General features: G+C 36.6%; 3 protein-coding genes across 4 annotated transcripts; 2 read left to right on the top strand and 1 right to left on the bottom strand.

The window, feature by feature from the left end:
* Positions 1-237: 237 nt before the first annotated feature.
* LOC100804756 (transcription factor bHLH30) lies at positions 238-4,385 on the top strand. The gene is made up of 2 exons (XM_003529320.5): positions 238-1,173; positions 3,384-4,385. Exons 1-2 carry the CDS (start codon positions 856-858, stop codon positions 3,885-3,887), a joined length of 822 nt encoding a protein of 273 aa, XP_003529368.2. The 5' UTR covers positions 238-855; the 3' UTR covers positions 3,888-4,385.
* A 1,302-nt stretch (positions 4,386-5,687) lies between these two features.
* LOC102661199 (uncharacterized) lies at positions 5,688-7,555 on the top strand. Its single transcript, XM_006583783.4, has 2 exons — positions 5,688-6,168; positions 6,963-7,555. Exons 1-2 carry the CDS (start codon positions 5,900-5,902, stop codon positions 7,174-7,176), a joined length of 483 nt encoding a protein of 160 aa, XP_006583846.2. The 5' UTR covers positions 5,688-5,899; the 3' UTR covers positions 7,177-7,555.
* A 148-nt stretch (positions 7,556-7,703) lies between these two features.
* LOC100804230 (UBP1-associated protein 2C) lies at positions 7,704-17,455 on the bottom strand. Of its 2 annotated transcripts, none has more exons than XM_003529319.5 (2): positions 16,150-17,455; positions 7,704-11,116 (listed from the first exon to the last, which is right to left on the bottom strand). In XM_003529319.5, exon 1 carries the CDS (start codon positions 17,303-17,305, stop codon positions 16,151-16,153), a length of 1,155 nt encoding a protein of 384 aa, XP_003529367.2. In that variant the 5' UTR covers positions 17,306-17,455; the 3' UTR covers positions 7,704-11,116; position 16,150. The 2 variants fall into 2 exon arrangements, with proteins under 2 accessions (XP_003529367.2, XP_006583847.2); XM_006583784.4 differs by having other exon boundaries at positions 7,704-11,185; positions 16,150-17,398.
* Positions 17,456-18,382: the final 927 nt, after the last annotated feature.

Below are 18,382 nucleotides of genomic sequence, written 5' to 3'. Positions count from 1 at the left end.
AACAAGAAAAAGCAAACAAAAATATATATATTACACCCAATGAATTGGTTTCCACTACTGTGAATAATTCAGTAGTAACAGTACTATCAGCACAGGAGCATTAATGTACTATTGCTATTGCACATTGACTAAATAATGAGCTTAATATAAATATAAATATATATTATGGACATAGTCAACATTATACACCTTAGTTCTCCTCCAAACAGTACTATATATATATATATATATATATATATATATATCAGCTGAAGATCATTGCTCAGTGGTGATCTTCTTTGTTTGTGAATTCTATTCTAACAGCACTTTCAAATTTCAAGACAGCAAGCATATCATAAAACCTTGTCCCTTGTCATTACTTTCACGGAAATCCAAGTCAGAGTCAAGTCTCAGTGTCTCACTTCCCAAAATTCTTCACCCTTTTGGCCTTTTCCCATTCAGAAATATGATTCAGTTCAATACAACCAAGATGAAAAAGTGGATGTTTTCACACTGATCTTCTCCTTAAACCCCGTCAAGTTTTTTTTCTTCTTTTCCCTCGCCTAATGGAAGTTATGTCAAACACCATCAACAAGCAAAACAACAACGTAGCAGTTTCACAAGGCACCATCCACTTCCAAAAGCTTTCTTTCTGGTTCGCAACTCGAACTTGTCCACCGGGTTAATTTCCTTCTTATCTTTCTCTTGTAGCTCCACTCCACTAAAAAAGTTTGAAAGGTTTTAAGTCCACGACCGCAATTTCCACTACATAAGTCAAGGTTTTTGGAACCATTGTGATTGTAATTGTGGTTGCATCGACTGTATTTGTTCGCAATTTTTTACAACATCAAGGATCATAATAAAACCTTTAGGACTATGGTTTACTCCTTCTATGACAAAACCTCTTCTTCTGGCTCTGATATTTCGGGGTTGATCAATCCTACTTTGAACAACCTTGGAGCTTCCAATGGCGTTTCGCGGGGCGGCTTGTCATCACCACATTCTTTGGTTTTTGAGAGTGAGAAGGGAGAGCTAGTGAAGTGCCCTGCAACTGCAAAGGTAGGGAAGAGTGAGATTTGTGAGGCCAAAGCTTTGGCTGCTTTGAAGAACCATAGTGAAGCAGAGAGGAGGAGGAGGGAGAGAATAAACGCTCATCTTGCAACACTACGTGGCCTTGTGCCATCCACTGAAAAGGTATGTTTTTATTCCTTCCTTTTACTTCTATTGCAAACTTGTTCTTTTGTTGTGCATGGCTTGTTATAGCATTGAATTATTTTGGCTTTTTAGTTTCATGACTCACTTTGACTGTATAATTGGTTAGCAACGGATCCAGAAAATTTAAGTTGTGAGGGTAGTATTCATATATATAAATTGAGGAATGATAGTAGTTAGCACCACACTCTCTTTGGTTAAAATTGATTAAAATCTACAAAATCATGACATAGAATCATTAAATAGGATGTGGCTTTTCAATAATTTTTAACCAATATAGAAGAGACTACGTTAGAAAATGCGTTCCTTACATTTCTTGTATAGATTTATGGGGGCAACATTTATATTATGCGTTGAATTAATTTTTTTACGGCATTTCAAATTTTGAGGGCATTTTATTTTATATATATATATATATATATATATATATATATGCATTATGAAAATTTGTCTTTTATATAATTACCCTACTTGAAAGATTATGATCAAAATGGATTTACTGATATAATATTTCTAAATTTTGTTATCTAGTCAGTTCTTGCAAAAGAACCGTGACAATGTTTCTATAAAATGCATATTGTGTTGGAGATATGAAAATGAAATAATAGATTTGTTGTTAGGTTGAAACTAGGTGAGAACTGAGAAACGATCATGGTCTTCGTTTTTGGTTGAACCGGTTTAAGTTTGAAGAAGGATGAAAACACAAGCTATCCTATCTAATCTGGGAGAGTTGAGAATAAAAGATTTTGAGTAAGGAAAACATATATTAACTTATCAATCTGCTGCTTGACATAAAAAATTCCGACTTTTTGACATATTAGTCCAGTTTTATACACATTTATTCAGTTATGGTACTTTTATTTTCTGTTATGTCAAAATGCTTGTGGCCGTGAATGTACATTTCCCTTTCATGCTGTATAATAGTTTTAAAAATAGAATGGAGCTCAGAGTCTGCAGTATATAAACACCACAAGTTTTGAGGTTTGAAGCACATCATTGTAATTATTGTAGTTAAATTAAGGGCTTTTGATTGCATCATTCTTGTCCTTGTGTGGTCAACTAGGTATATGGAAGTTGCTACTTGGCTAGAGTCAACTATCAAGGTGCATCACTTGATTATGTAATGTGGAATTATTTATTATGTATGACATACATTCACACTTATTATAGTTCATGATAATATATATTGTTTTATGATCTCATATTCTTTATTCCCAAAGTGGAAACCCTTCAATTATTATTCAATAAGTTATGTACATGCAAACCAGATGCTTCCTCCTTGTGCCTCCACGTCATTAGGTGAATATTACTGGCCGTGGATTATTCTAGTTGTGTTTTGTTCATTTAATTGTGCAGGGTGTCCAAATATAGCTTCTGCTATTTATATTTTTTTATTTGTTAAAAGGTTACTGGTTTTGGTTGGATTGAGTTCTAGGAAATACTTTTACAAAAAAAGCAAAGGAAGTAGACAATGAATTCTTTTGGTGGTTTTCCTTGAACAAGTCATATGAACCAATTTATAAAACATTAAGTACTGTAGAATGTCAATTTTGACTTGTTTTTTTAATTTGATGGTCCTTATCTTAGGGGAGAAAAAAAGGAGCATAAATGTCATCACCAGAATCAGATTGATAAGTTATTCCTATCAAGTGTTGTTGTAGACATGCCTGCTGTTGTTCTGGGTGTCATATGACAGAGTCAGTTTCTTTAAGTATTTATGTGATGGTTTGTGGTTTGCATGATTTGTCTTGTTTTGTTGTACAGCCATATTCTGTTTGTTGGCTAACTGATAATGGTGTGGGACATGGAAGGAAAACCATCATAAAGTTTTAAGCATTGGATAATCAAAACTGGTTAGTTGTTAGCCACTTAGTTTAATCAGCTTAATTAACTAATTACTGGGTTTGGCCTCTCTTGCAATGGAGTTATCAAAATGATTTAAGTCATCATTATCAAAGGACCAATCAACTTGAGCTATCACTTATCACTTATCACCCTAATAAGCTTATGCTGAAGTCATGTAGTGGTAGTAATTAATTCATAAGGTCACTGTCCTTGTAATAGAAATAATTAGTAGTTTTTTTAGTAAGTACCTGACTAAAAAATTTGTGCTACTTTCTTTGTTAATAAAACATTTGTTAGAATGTGTTGATTTTGATTTCGATTTCGCGGGTCAATTGTTACTCTTTTAGATGGATAAAGCCACTTTACTGGCTGAAGTGATTAGCCAAGTGAAGGAATTGAAGAAAAATGCAGTGGAAGCAAGCAAAGGTTTTCTGATCCCAATGGATGCTGATGAAGTGAAAGTTGAACCATATGATGATGAAGGAGGAGATGGATCCATGTCTTACTGTGCAACTATCTGCTGTGATTTCAGATCTGAAATACTATCTGACCTAAGACAGGCCCTTGATTCCCTTCCACTGCATCTAGTCAAGGCAGAAATTTCAACTTTGGCAGGTAGAATGAAGAATGTGTTTGTCTTCACGTGTTGCAAAGGAAACATTAATAATATTGATATTGAAAAATGCCAAGCTCTTGCAAGTACTGTTCACCAGGCACTATGTTCTGTGCTGGATAAGGCTTCTGCCACACTGGATTTCTCACCAAGAACATCGCATGCAAGCAAGAGGAGAAGATTATGCTTTATTGAAACATCCACTTCCTCATGCAACCACGGATCTTGTTTGTGCTGATGTCAACAATTTGATGTGTTAATCTTATTTGTTTCTGCAAGTGTTAAAGAGTGTGGTATTAGTATTTCTTATTTGTCGAGGAAAGCTAACAACACACTTGATAGTATATTGTTTCAAATATTTTCTATTATTGGGTGAATCTCACTAAACAATAAATGAGATTCATTAAGTAGCATATGTGACATCACATAATGAGAGTCACGTTTATCCAATAATAGAAATTGTGCTAAAAAAAGTTTGTGAGAGAATGCACTATTCGTCTTACTATGCAGCAAAATTATAGCTGTTTGGATTACCCTTGCATCCCTTCTAAAAGTATATTTAGAAGTATTCTTTTTCGAAGGTACAAACAGCAATCAAAAGTATGTTCACAATGATAATCCAAACAAGTACTACTAGTGTGATGTTTCTGAATTTGAAAAATGGCTTGTGTGGAAGCTGTTATGATGTATCTATGCGGAGCAATTGGCGATTTGTGTTATATATGTAAATAAACCATACTTTTTTTTAAATAATTATGGAACCTACAAATTAATTTAACCGGCCAAGATTCAAATTATACTTAGTTATAGGAAATAAGATTTTGTCCATATGATCAATTCAAATGGTAAGAGACGAATGAGCAATTGCTTCAATTCAATTCTATCATGAACTGCTGCTATTTCCATATAAATTGGTGTAACCCATGAGGTTTGAATCATAAAATGATGTGAGCTAAGTGGTATTTTTTGGAAATAAAGCAAAAGGGTGTGCAAAGGTAACAAGGTAATCAATCTTCTTGGAAGGGTTCATAAATGAAGCAAAACGGTGTGAGCTAAGTGGTTGAACAGGAAGATAATCAATCTTCTTGGAAGGGTTCATAATTTTCTGGCATGTAAGATTTTGCTTGTGATGTTTCCATAACTAGGATCAAAATGACAATAGTTAACATCTAATGTGAGGGATATTGGAACGAAATAGTCTTACTACTAGCATCTTATTAGACAATAATTTGTTGTGTTCAATACTCATCAAGCCTTTTTCGTATTTATTATCATTATCAGTATAGAGGCCCAAATAAGTTAAGAGCATCTTTATCCCTGAAACGGTTTTGGATTGCATAATTTTTGTTTTTCACTTACAAATTGTATATAGAATTTTGCTTCCTTTTGGTATGCCATTGGCACAACTATTTCACTCTACTACAGCATTACCTTCTAAAGGTATAACTTATTTAACAAAAATGCTGATAAGACACTCTTTTGAATAGACCTTTTACCATTAATTATTATTTATTGAAAATGATGAGTTTGGGTAAATCTCACTTTTAATTTATTGATTTCCCCTCTAAATTTTATAATTTTTAATAATTTTTAACCAATAATAGAATATGGGTTAAAAATAATGTGTTAGAGAGTGTTTTGTTGACACTCCTCTTCTTTAAGAATAAAACTCATCCGATAAAACACTTTAATTCGATATATGAAGGTTAAAAAGAACAACGATAGTAATGCTTTAATGGAATAAAATGCCTTTTTATTCAAAAGTTAAATATTTTTTTGTTATGAATAACTCTGCCCAGTTGATTCGTGGTCGGTGGTATTCAAAATTTAATCAAATATAATCTCATATTAATTGCTTCATTTTATTAATTGCTCTGAGTAAATATCTTAAACGGAAATAAATAACCCTCTAAATTACTTTCAATTACTTAAAAAAATTCAGTAAATAGTGTGTTACGATTAATAATCATTAAATACGTATGTAGCATCAGAATTAAATGCAACAATGCTCCTCTGCATGCACTCTGTGCTTCCCAGGGTCTAGTAATTGTCTCATTGCTTAACTTTATATCCCTCTGTTGTCTCTCTCTTTCTCATAAGTCACTAACACAGACAAAAACTACAACAAGAAACATGTTTCCTTGTGTGTCCCCCCCTCAAAACCCAACCTATCTGCTTCTTAATTCTTATTCACCCAATTCCTACTCCTCTCATCAAACAAGGTTGAATATCTAGAAAGAGTGGTGTGTGATGGAGAAGGAGAACAGTGACAAGGAGGAGTATGTGATGATGTTGCAAAGATGTGTGAAGAAGCTTCACTTTGGAAGCTGGGAAGAGAAAGAGGTGGCAGCAAAGGTAATTGAAGAAGGGTTGGCTAAACAAGATGTTGTTAAGGTGAGAGAGATGACAAGTGAGCTTGGGGTGGTGAGAGTGTTGGTTTCTATGGCAGTTTCCGAGGTGGCTAGTCGCCACCGAGTAGGACTCAAGGCCTTGATCCACCTGTCCAATGGAACTCACGGGTATGGTTCAAAAACTCATTTGGTTTTAGGTGAATTTTGTGTATATAAAAAGATAGTTAAAAAATGAGACTGATAAAGGTGGTTCTTTAGCATGAAGTAGTCATTCACAAAGTCAGTGAAAACATCAAACTGATATAAGAAAAACTACATTGTAATAATTCTTTATCTTTGTTCTTTCTGCTGTTTGCATCTCTTGATGCAGCTCAATAACGCACACTGTGTTTAAGCTTATTCACTATATTGAGCAACTATGACTTTGGATCACCGTTCTTTAAATTGTGGTGGTCAACTATGGTTGCAAACTTGCAGGCTGCAGCCATAATATTATATTACCTCTAGTTTTTTTATTCAGAAATTGGCATATAATAAAGTCTTTTAAGAAACGAAGTTAAATTATAGATTATAAAATGAAAAGGTATAATATCATATCAAATGTCAACGTACGTAATACATAAACAGATATGTTTATGAAGTACAGGTATATTACTTTTTTTAATGTGGGTCATAACTTTAAATAATAGATAAAGTTTTTGAAGGTTCTGCAATTATATTGTAACTGTAATTGTAACTATATTTATCTCAATTTCCTACAATTTCAATATAACCGCGACCAAACTTTGAAATCATCAACAATGAAATGAATTCCAACACGGAATAGAATGAAGGTTTCATCATTCCCGTTAAAAGAATAACATTGACTAGTTCTTGCTAACAAGCGTTTCTTTTTGCCTTGCTTTGAATTTGATTGAATTGAAACTTGAAACACGGTTTGCATGTTTTGTTATTTTTTCCAGAAACAAGGCTTTGATAGTGGAGGCAGGAATATTGTCCATATTGCCTAAGAAAATTGACCTTGAAGATGAATCAATAAGTGAATTTGCACACTTACTCTCTTCATTGTCATCTCAAGGCACCATCAAACGACGCCAAGATTCTGCATGTACAAATCGAAACAAAACACAATGGAACGATTCTTCTTTTTTTCTCAACTCCACCCTATTCTGCTAACTCCCAAGTATTACTTGCTAACTCCCAAGTCCAATATCATCATATTTCTAGTATACACCAAAACATAAAACAAAAACCTGTATGATATATTCTGTATTGCGTATATCAAACACTACACAGATTTTGTCCTTAGGGGAATGGTATCAAATCTTTTGCCCCCATCCACTCCACCCACACATTATAAAGCAAAAAGAATAATCTCCAGGTTTTTATCCAACAAATCCCTAACACTTGCCTCAATCTCGAGCGTGGGCAATGAGCTGGTACCACGTTATACAAGTATTTATTCTAATTCCAACTGATTACAATCAGTGATCTTATCATCTACAAGAAGTTGCACCATGCAGAAGTGGTCTCGATATTTCAAAACTTAACAAATATGGAGTCTATGCTCATCAATTTGAAAAAGTATCCAATCTATTGACAATGGAGCATAAATAAATAACTTAACAAATGCTGTGCTAAAGTGTAACCTGGTAAAATAAACGAAGCGCAATATATTATATCAAACCATCTGTCACGTACACTTACCCTAAGATGACATTTGTATTTCATTACAAAAGTATTACAAACAATTGTCTCACTTTGGACTATATGATTAAAAAAAATAGCTTGCCTCCTTCAATGAACATTTGGAAACCAAAATGGCATTCCCAAAGTCCAAACCTCAAGGATTACAGCAATGCAGTGTTGGCCGAACTACTTCAAATCAAAACCGACCAGGAGAACCACCTCGAAAAATCATTAGAAAAAGCAGCAAATATGGACATTCACAAGTTTTGATACACAGGCCATCAAATTAGAAAACATTGAGTAGAAATGTTCAGAAGAAACAAACAAAAAATAATATATTTGGCCCAAAAGGATGATGAATCACGGGAGAAAAAAACGAACAAAAGAAGCACCAATCTATTACAAAGCAAGTTATTATTCCCATAAAAATATTTATCTCCTCCAGGACAATGCAAGTCGAGGCAAAACTATTCAAGTGATAAAACAACATCAATAAGTGGCCCGATTAGTCAAATAGCATTAACAACATCCTAACTGAAACTCCACTTAAGTAAACATTCAACAGCAGCACAATACAATATGGGGAAAACAACCAACACAATTATTCTGTTTTTCCTTTTCTCTTTTATTGAAAAGTCATTTTAATTGTGGTCACCCCTAATCCATGTTAGTTGCAGCCTCTTTGTGGATGCCTTAATTGCAGCCTTAAATAGAGGCAACCTCAAGGGTAGTGTTTAGTATCACATCAACATCAACTATAGATATGACTTAAATAGAACTTGTAAAGCTTGGACAATCCTCACTTTACAACCCAGTTTTGTGAGGTTGAATTAGGCACTAAACTCAAATTTAAAATGGTATTTAGAGCCTGTCCTAGATCAATTGTTGGGCCACTTACGTTGCTACGCTCTAGGCCATAGCCTTGATTTAACAAATAGCATTAACAAGATCCTAATTGAAACTCCACTTAAGACACAACTGCAGCACAATGCAAGAAGAGGCAAACAACCAACACAATTATTCTGTTTTTCCTTTTATCTTTTGTTAGAAAGCCATCTTAATTATGGGAATCTGTAGTCCGTCTTAGTTGCAGACTCTTTGGGGCTGACCTTAATTGCAACCTCAAGGGTGGTGTTCGGTCTCACATCGACAACAGATATGACTTAAATAGAGCTTCTACAGCTTGGACTATCTTACAACCCGGTTTTGACATTGAGTTTGCCCTAATTTAACGAATACCATTTACAAGATCCTAATTGAAACTCCACTTAAGATTCAACAACAGTATAATGCAAGACAAGGCAAACTGCAAACAACCAACAAAATCATTCTGTTTTGGTTTTTATCTTTTGATGGAATATCTTAATAGCAGTCACCCCTAGTCCGTCTTAGTTGCAGCCTGTTTGGGGTTTCCTTAATTGCAACCTCAAAGGTGGTGTTTAGTCTCACATTGCCTAGAAATATGACTTAAATAAAGCTTGTAAAGCTTGGATAATCCATATCTTGCAACCTGGTCTTCTGAGGTTCAGTTAGACCCTAAACCCAAATTCAAAAATGGTATCACAGCCTCTCCTAGATCCATTTTTGGGCCATTTGCATTGCCATGCTCCAGGAAAGTAGCCCTGAGCGTGAAAGTTTCCTTAATTGTAGCCACCTCTAGTCCACCTTAGTTGCGGCCTCTTTAGAGGCTGCCTTAATTAAAGCCTCGAGGGTGGTATTAATTCCACATCAACTAGAAATATGGCTTAAATTGAGCTCAAAGCTTGGGCAATCTTCATTGTGCAAGCCAATTTTTAGGGTTAAGGCCCTATAAATTCTAATATCTTCATACCCTACTTTTAACACAAGATACAAAGAAACAAAATGCAGGTAAATCACAAATTTCGTCTTCAAACTATTACTCTCTCCCCTAAATAAATTCTAAAGTAATAACACTATTCAAGTAATCCCTAAAGTATTGAATATTCATCAATTTAGTCCCTAAGTTGATGTATTGTTTTAATGTTTAAGGAATATTTTGAGGGGTATTTTAATATTAAAGGGAAAACTTTGTTTAATTTCTAATAATTATAGGACTACTTAAGTAGTTTGTTTTACTTTAAGGATATTTTACTTTAAGTTTGGGCAATCTTCATCATACAAGTTAATTTTGAGGGTTAAGTTAGGCCCTATAAATTCTAATATCTGCATACCCTACTTTTATCACAAGACACAGAGAAATAAAATGCAAGTAAATCACCAATTTCATCTTCAAACTAATACTCTCTCTCCTAAACAATTCCTAAGGTAATAAAACTATTCAAGTAATCCCCTAATGTATTGAATATTCATCAATTTAGTCCCCAACGTTGATGTTTTTTTTTTAACTTAAGGTATCATTCGAAGGGTATTTTAATATTAAAGGGACTACTTTGTTTGATTTCTAATACTGCTAGGACTAGTCAAGTAGTTTGTTTTACTTTAAAAATCACTTAGGAGAGAGGGTAACACTTCAAGAATCAAATTGGTGGTTTACTCAAGAAATATTTGTTGTTACTTTATCTTACTTTAATTTATTTTTTTCAGAGGGTTGGCTCGGAAAACGGAGGGAGCTTAAAAATAATCATCATAGATTGAACATTAGAAAATAAAGGTTTACCATTTTATACATGAAAATACATGGCATTGCAATTGCCACATCAAGTTTGAGCATTGATTTCACAACCAGCAAGGTAATCAATCTCACAGCTGGCATTTTTCATAATCAAAGGTGTTTACACACATCCATTTCAGGGTAAATTATATTAGCAGATCTCGTCTTTAAGTTTACTCACAAAGATTTGATGTTGAATTTAGTATAAAACCAAATGAAAAGGATATTCAACAAAATACTCAAATATATCACGAATTTTCAAAGGTGTTCACAAGCATCCATTTCAGGGCAAATCAATTGCAGATCTCATCTTTAAGGCAATTTGAATAAGCCTCTAAAAGAATTGAGTGAACTGATTTACTCATTAAGACTTGATGCTGAATTTAGCATAAAACCAAGTGAGAAGGATATTTCAAAAAATAAGCAAATGAATCACGAGCGCCACCATACAAAGCAAATACTTGCAACTAGCGGAAGTTAAAAGAACAAAATTAAGGTCATCACGACAACCACAGAGTACATATATGCACGAAAGAGCACAATAAGAGACATTTCAAAATTTAATGTAACCACCTTGGCATTTAGTCAATAACTTATGAAACTAAACTAGGTAAAAACTATGAACCAAAAATTCTACATAAATTCTACATAAGTACTACATTCAAGTACTACGCCAAGTCATGTAAGCTTCAACTAACACCCATCACAAATGGAACCATAACACATAGATGCAGAGGTAGTGAAGCAGCAACAAATTACAGCAGTCCATGTAACCAAAACCAAAGATTTCATTATCTGCATGCACGAAAGCAACCATTTAAAGCATTAGCGCCCAAGAAGCCATCACAAACCAGAATGAAACACCTATCCAAAACTCAAACAAATCATTAACCTTTAAAAACATAACAAACTATCAAAACTCAAAAGTGATAACCATCACTTTAAATGATAATTAGGTTCAACAATGAAATTTCAATATACACAGACCATAAAACAATTAACAAAATATAGTGTTTGACAAAAGGTATTATAGCCAATTCATACCACCAATCAATTAATTAAACACATTGTAATATATTAGAGCCATTCAAAGATACATGTAACTTGAAGCTTGAATATGTGAGGAAGAAAACTGTTCACTCGCTTACTTTATTACATTCAAATAATACATATATATATATACATCAAAAAGGGATAGAGACAGCTTGACAAGACAAGCCATACTGCTGTCTTCTACCACAAGCTAAGTAGGAGGCTAGGGAAGCTAAAAATAGAAAATCTATCAAAAGATACACATAATTATAACACTCCTCCTCAAGCTGGAGCATATAAATCATATGCACCAAGCTTGGAACATATAAACTGAATCTTAGGCCCCCTTAAAGACTTAGTCAAAATATCAGCTGGCTAATCATTAGAATTAATGAACTCAGTGGCAATCTCTTTGGATAGTAGCTTCTCTCGAATAAAGTGACAGTCAATCTCTATGTGTTTGGTCCTCTCATGGAAGACTAGGTTTGAAGCAATGTGAAGAGCAGCCTGATTATCACAATATAACTTCATTTGCACCACTTTGCAGAATTTCAACTCTTCAAGAATTTGTTTAACCCACATAAGTTCACATGTAACCATAGTCATAGATCTGTATTCAGCCTCTGCACTAGATCGAGCAACAACAACTTGCTTCTTACTTTTCCAAGAGATAACATTTCCTCCAATAGAGACGCAGTATCCTGATGTGGATCTCCTATCCATGAGACAACCAGCCCAATCTGCATCACAATACCCAGATATTTGTGTGTTACCTTTGTCTTCATAAAGCAGTTCTTGTCCCTGAGCTCTCTTTATATATCTAAGAATACGTGTAACAGCATTCCAATGATCAGCACGGGAATTTTGCATAAATTGGCTGACTACTCCAACAGCAAAGGAAATATCATGTCTTGTAATGGTGAGATAAATTAGTTTTCCCACAAGTCTCCTATATCTTTCGGGGTCATGATAGATTTCACCTTGATCTGCCATGAGCTTCAGATTCGGATCCATAGGGCTATCAACAGGTCTACAATTCTGCATGCTTGTCTCCTCCAAAATGTCAAGAGCATACTTTCTCTGTGAGATCACAACACCATCTCCTGATTGAGCCACCTCAATACCAAGGAAGTACTTCAAATATCCTAGGTCTTTGGTCTGGAAATGACTGAATAAGTGCTCCTTTAGCTGGACAATCTTAGTAGCATCATTCCCTGTAATCACTATATCATCAACATATACTATCAAATAAACACATTTCCCAAGGGATGAATGATAATAAAAAACAGAATGATCGGCTTCACTTCGTTTCAACCCAAAGAGTTGAACAATATGACTGAATTTACCAAACCAAGCCCGAGGGGATTGCTTCAACCCATAGAGGGATCGACGCAGCTTACACACAAGACCATACTCCCCCTGAGCAACAAACCCAGGAGGTTGCTCCATGTAGATCTCTTCATCAAGGTCACCATGAAGAAATGCATTTTTAATATCAAGCTGATGGAGAGGCCAATGACGCATGGCAGCCATAGCAAGGAACAGACGGACAATAATGATCTTAGCGATTGGAGAGAAAGTGTCACAATAATCAAGGCCATATACCTAAGTATAACCTTTAGCCACTAAGCGAGCCTTAAGTCGATCAATCTCACCATTAGGCCCAACTTTAACTGTATAAACCCATCTGCAACCCACAGCCTTCTTGCCAGGAGGAAGGGGAAAAAGTTCCCAAGTACCACTATGTTCAAGAACCTGCATTTCACCAATCATAGCCAGTCGTCATCCATCCAGGATGACTCAGTGCCTCATGAATATTAGAAGGGACAGAATGCGAAGATAGAGAGAAAACAAAGGAAGAATATGAAGGAGACAAACGATGATAGCTTAGAAAGTTATAGATAGGATGAGGATTACAAGAGGATCTAGTACCTTTGCGGATGACAATGGGCCAGTCTGAATCAGAGGGATGAGAAGTAGCAGGATCCATGGCTTGAGGATTGATTGAAGAAGGATGAGAATCAGGAGGAGAAGCTTCAGATACTGTAAAACCAATTGGCTGTGTCCTGCATTGATATGTAAGAAGAGGTGGAGGAGCAACTTCAGGTGGATGTGGTGGAGGAGCAACTTCAGGTGGATGTGGTGGAGAAGATGGAACTTCACTGACATCTTGGTTTAAGATACCTAGAGGACATGGAGAGGGAATCGGAAGAACATTTTGGATGGAAGAATGGTCCGTAGATGATGGAAAGAAAGGTGTGTCTTCAAAGAAGGTTACATCTGCAGACATATAGTATCGCCTGGTAGATGGAGAGTAGCATTTGTAACCCTTTTGAAGACAAGAATAACCTAAAAAGACACACTTGATTGCTCGAGCAAAAAGTTTATCTAAACCAGGGAGAGATCATGGACAAAACAAGTACAACCAAACACTTTGGGTGGAACATGGAATAAGTGATCATGAGGAAAAATGATTGAGTGAGGAATTTGATTCTCAAGGGAAGAGGAAGGCATTCTGTTAATTAAGAAACAAGCAGTGAGCACCGCATCCCCCCAATGGTGTGAAGGAACATGAGAGGCTAACATTAGTGATCGTGTGATGTCAAGGAGATGACGATTTTTCCTTTCTGCTATACCATTTTGCTGTGGTGTGTGGGGACATGTAGATTGATGCAGAATGCCTTTTGAAGATAATAAAGAAGAGAAATCATGAGAGAAATACTCTTTGGCATTATCACTTTTGAAAATCTTAATTGTTGCGAGAGGATGGGTCACACTCAAGAGAATTGTTATTCCCTGCATGGCTTCCTTGACAAAGTAGCTCAGGTAGCTCAGACCGAAAAATCAGAGTCTAAGTTCTCTGATACAGAGTATCATGAGTATCTAAAGCTGAAATCCGAGAAATCCAGCAACCAGGCTTCATCTTCCTCTGTACCATGTTATTCAACAGCATGTACTTCTCAATCTATTGACGGTCTCAGTCCTTGGATACTTGATTCAGGTGCCTCTGATCATATTTCTGGTAATAAGTCCTCTTTTACATCCACGGCCTCCTTTATTGTTGCGACCTCCCCCTCTTCCACGAGATGCAGCCATAGCTGATGTTTCCACACTTTCAGCTAAATTTTTTTCTTTCAAGGCTTGAGGCACGCAAAGAAGTCTAGTAATGAGAGAGTCCATTGACGGGACTTGGTCACCTACAAGAATTTGATCACGCACATGATCAAAATTTGAATGTAGACTTCTCAAGATAAGGACCATGTAGAACTTGTCCAGCTTCCTATTCACTTCCTCCAACGATTTTGCGGCAAGAAATCTCTTCAGTTCTTCCACTGCTGCTCTAGCTTTACCTACATGCACAATCATATCATGGCTGATTTGTTTGAGAGCAGCAACTTTCTGGGTTGCATCAAACAAACTTCGAATGTCGTTGACAAATATCTCTTGTGCTTTCTTCCAAAAAGAACAACATGTTTTGAATGATCTAAGGATCTCCAAAACACCCGGTTCAACAGATTGCCATAGCACTGCACACAACTGAAAATTCAGCTTTTCCCATTCAGCTCTCTTGTCATTCAGAACAGCATCAACTCCCTTTTCCAAGTGATCATGATATCCTTGGCCGAGAAACCATAACTCCACGGAAGCAAACCAAGACATATAGTTTTTCCAGTTGAGTTTGGCAGTAGTAATGGTGGGAGTTCCAGAGAATGAAAAAACAGGACCAGAAGAAGCCATTTTTGTCAAGGAAAAACAAAAAACCTAACGGAGTAGAGAGGAGGAAGCACAAAATGACACGTAAACACTGCACCCGAGGCTGGAACGAAGACAAGGGAAGACGGCGCTCCTTATGAGACAAGTCCAGTGCGATTCCGGTGGCCGGAGGTCGACGCGTGGGCTTCACGCGCCGGGAAGAGGCGCTGCTGTAGAGCGGCGCGTGGCGGCGAATCTGGCCACGCGGTTTGCAGGGTTGTGTCGCGCTCCTCGAGGCGCACAAAACCCTGAACTCGTCAGTGAATTTGATGGCGACGGCGGCGACGGACGGCGGCGGACAGCAGCGGCGACGATGGTGGCCGGAGAACTGGCTCTGATACCAACTTGAAGCTTGAATATGTGAGGAAGAAAACTGTTCACTCACTTGCTTACTTTATTACATTCAAATAATACATATATATATACATCAAAAAGGGATAGAGACAGCTTGACAAGACAAGCCATACTGCTGTCTTCTACCACAAGCTAAGTAGGAGACTAGGGAAGCTAAAAACAGAAAATCTATCAAAAGATACACATAATTATAACAATGTAAAAATAAAAATTTGCATTTTAAAAACCATCCCAGAAGAGTGCCAGCAACATATTTTCTAACATACTATTAGCTACAATTTGTTGAAAACTACACAACATCGTGAGTGAGATTCAATAAGTTCCAGGACCAATTTTTTTTTAAGTTTGCTGTTGCAATTTGTTTAAAACTACAAAATTACAAGAGAGAGATTCAATAAATAAGTTCCAGGACCAAAAAAGTTGGAAATTTGTTGCTACAATAAGTTGAAAACTAGAAAATTATGAGTGAGACTCAATAAAATAAGTTCTAGGACCAAAAAAATTTGTAATTTCCAACAAATTTCAACAATACTACTAAAGAGTGAGTTCAAAAGTGTGTTGCTAGCATGTCTCAACCATCTAATACAAGTTCAGCTAAAAAAACAGACACGTTTATATATTATCTATCCAATGAATAGGGGCATATAGACTAATCAACAGGCAACTAAACCATCATAACGAAAAATTACCTCAATAATAGGGTGGCATGCCTTGGTACATTCCACCAGGAGGTCTCGCCATCGGAATCTGCGGCTGCGGCGGATGGCCCGATGAAGGAGGGAAGCCATACTGCGAGCCATCAGGGTACCCCCCACCAGTACTGGGAGGCACCCTCGCACCATAATCACCAGAAACCGGCCCGCCCATCTGTGAATTACCATATCCATGGCCATACCCGCCAGCACCGGCAACCGGAATTTGATTATTATACGGTGGCACCTGATGCTGCTGCTGTTGCTGCTGCATCCCATAACCATTACCACCATATCCACCATACTGAGGCACCATCATTGAACCTTGCTGCTGCATCTGTTGCTGCGGATGTTGCTGATGATGTTGCTGCTGATGCTGATCCGCAACAAAAGGTTTCGTCTTTTTGTTATCCACAGCCAATTTGCAAATCACTTGGTGCCCCTCAATTGTTTTCAATGGTTCAACCAACGAAGCCCTTGCACCTTCCTCGGTCTTGTAAACGAAGAAGGCGAAACCTCTGCTTTTGCCACTCGATTTGTCAAACCCCAGAGGCCCTTCCTCGACTTCTCCGAACTTGAGGAACTCGTCGAGGAGCCTCTCCGAGGAAATCTCGAAGGGGACGTTCCCAACGAAGACCTTACGGAGGGACACGTCGCCGCCGCCGGGGCCTCCGGCGGCGGCGAGCTGTGTGACGGTCATGCGGCCGTCGATCTTCTTGCTGGGCTCCTTGAGGGCGAGAATTGCGCCGTCCACGTGGCTGAATACGACGAAGCCGTAGCCCTTGGACCTCCCCGTGGCCTTGTCAATGATCACGATGGCCTCGTCCAATTCGCCGAACGCCGAGAACACGCCGCGGAGGGTCTCCGTCGTGGTCTCGCCGGCGAGACCGCGCACGAAGAGCTTCCGGAGGGTGGAATCGAGGTCCGCAACGGCGCGCACGGCATCGAGGACGTCGGGGTGGCGGAGCGATGCCGATTGAAGGAGGTCGAGGAGCTGCTCCTGGGAGAACGGTTGTAGGATCTTGCGGATGTCTTCGGCGGCGAGGGGGGCGGGGGCTACGGCGGCGATTGGGGATTCTTCGGTGGATTGCTGCGGCGGATAATCGGTGGTGTCGCCGTTCTCTTCGGTTTTGCGCTTCTTGGTGAATTCCATGGTTCGTTTGAGATTTGGGAATTAGGGTTTCTGAAGGCACGAAGTGAAGTACGTTTTGTTAAAAAAAACCGAACCTAAACAGAGATCTCTGTTTGTGTTGTACTTATAGGATAGAAGCGTGTTTGAGTTGTGGGCGCTATAGATTGGTTTGTACTTTGTACTACCACATGTGTTGTGTGTGTTTATTTTTTAAAATTTTAATATTAAAATAATATAAGTTCAATTATAAAACACTTTTATCTCTCTCATTCATATCATACTAAAAATATTACAAAATTAACGTGACACTATTGACACGTGATAATGTACTATATGATTATTTATATCATTCATTTGTTTTATTTTTTGATACAGTCACAAATACAAAAGATTTTTTAAAATGAATATGCTCTCACTTGTTGGGTGAAAGATTGATTTTTTGCACTGCATTAAGGTTCAAAGCAGTAATTTTTCTAAATAATGTTTTTCTATTTGTTAAATATATTCAACATCACATGTTAGTGCGTTTTATCCCTTTGGTTAAGTTTGTGTTTAACTATTTTTATATTTTACATGATTAATTCATAATAAGTAAATATATTTAAATTCAACTCATACAGACATTATATATAAATCATATTTTGCAAATTAAATACTAAATTTTATATGAATTTTTTATTCTGTATGTTATAAATATTTTAATTAAGTGATTTAAAAATTAAAACTCATTTGGAAATACAGTTAATTCTTTTAAAAAATATTTTTTTCATTCAAACAAAATACTATTTGATTAAGAGTTGAGAGGACAATTAATGGATTTAATTTCATTTCTAAATTATTGAAATTGTACTTTAGTATGAAGATTTTGGGACTTTTCAAGATTTAGGTAAAACACATTTTGAGACTTTTGATTATATAGGTAAAACACATATAATAAAGGTTAGATCAAACATATTTAATAGAATTTATTATTAATTTGGAAGATTGTGAGACTTTTGAATATTTAGGTCAAACACACGTAATAAAGATTAGGCCAAACACATTTAATAATAGAATCTATTATTAATTTTTAATTTTTTTCAATATCCTGAAATTGTA

Source organism: Glycine max, chromosome 7, assembly GCF_000004515.6.
Source record: "Glycine max cultivar Williams 82 chromosome 7, Glycine_max_v4.0, whole genome shotgun sequence".
In the NCBI taxonomy this organism is placed as follows: Eukaryota; Viridiplantae; Streptophyta; class Magnoliopsida; order Fabales; family Fabaceae; genus Glycine; species Glycine max.
This window is presented reverse-complemented; position numbering and strand designations above follow the sequence as displayed.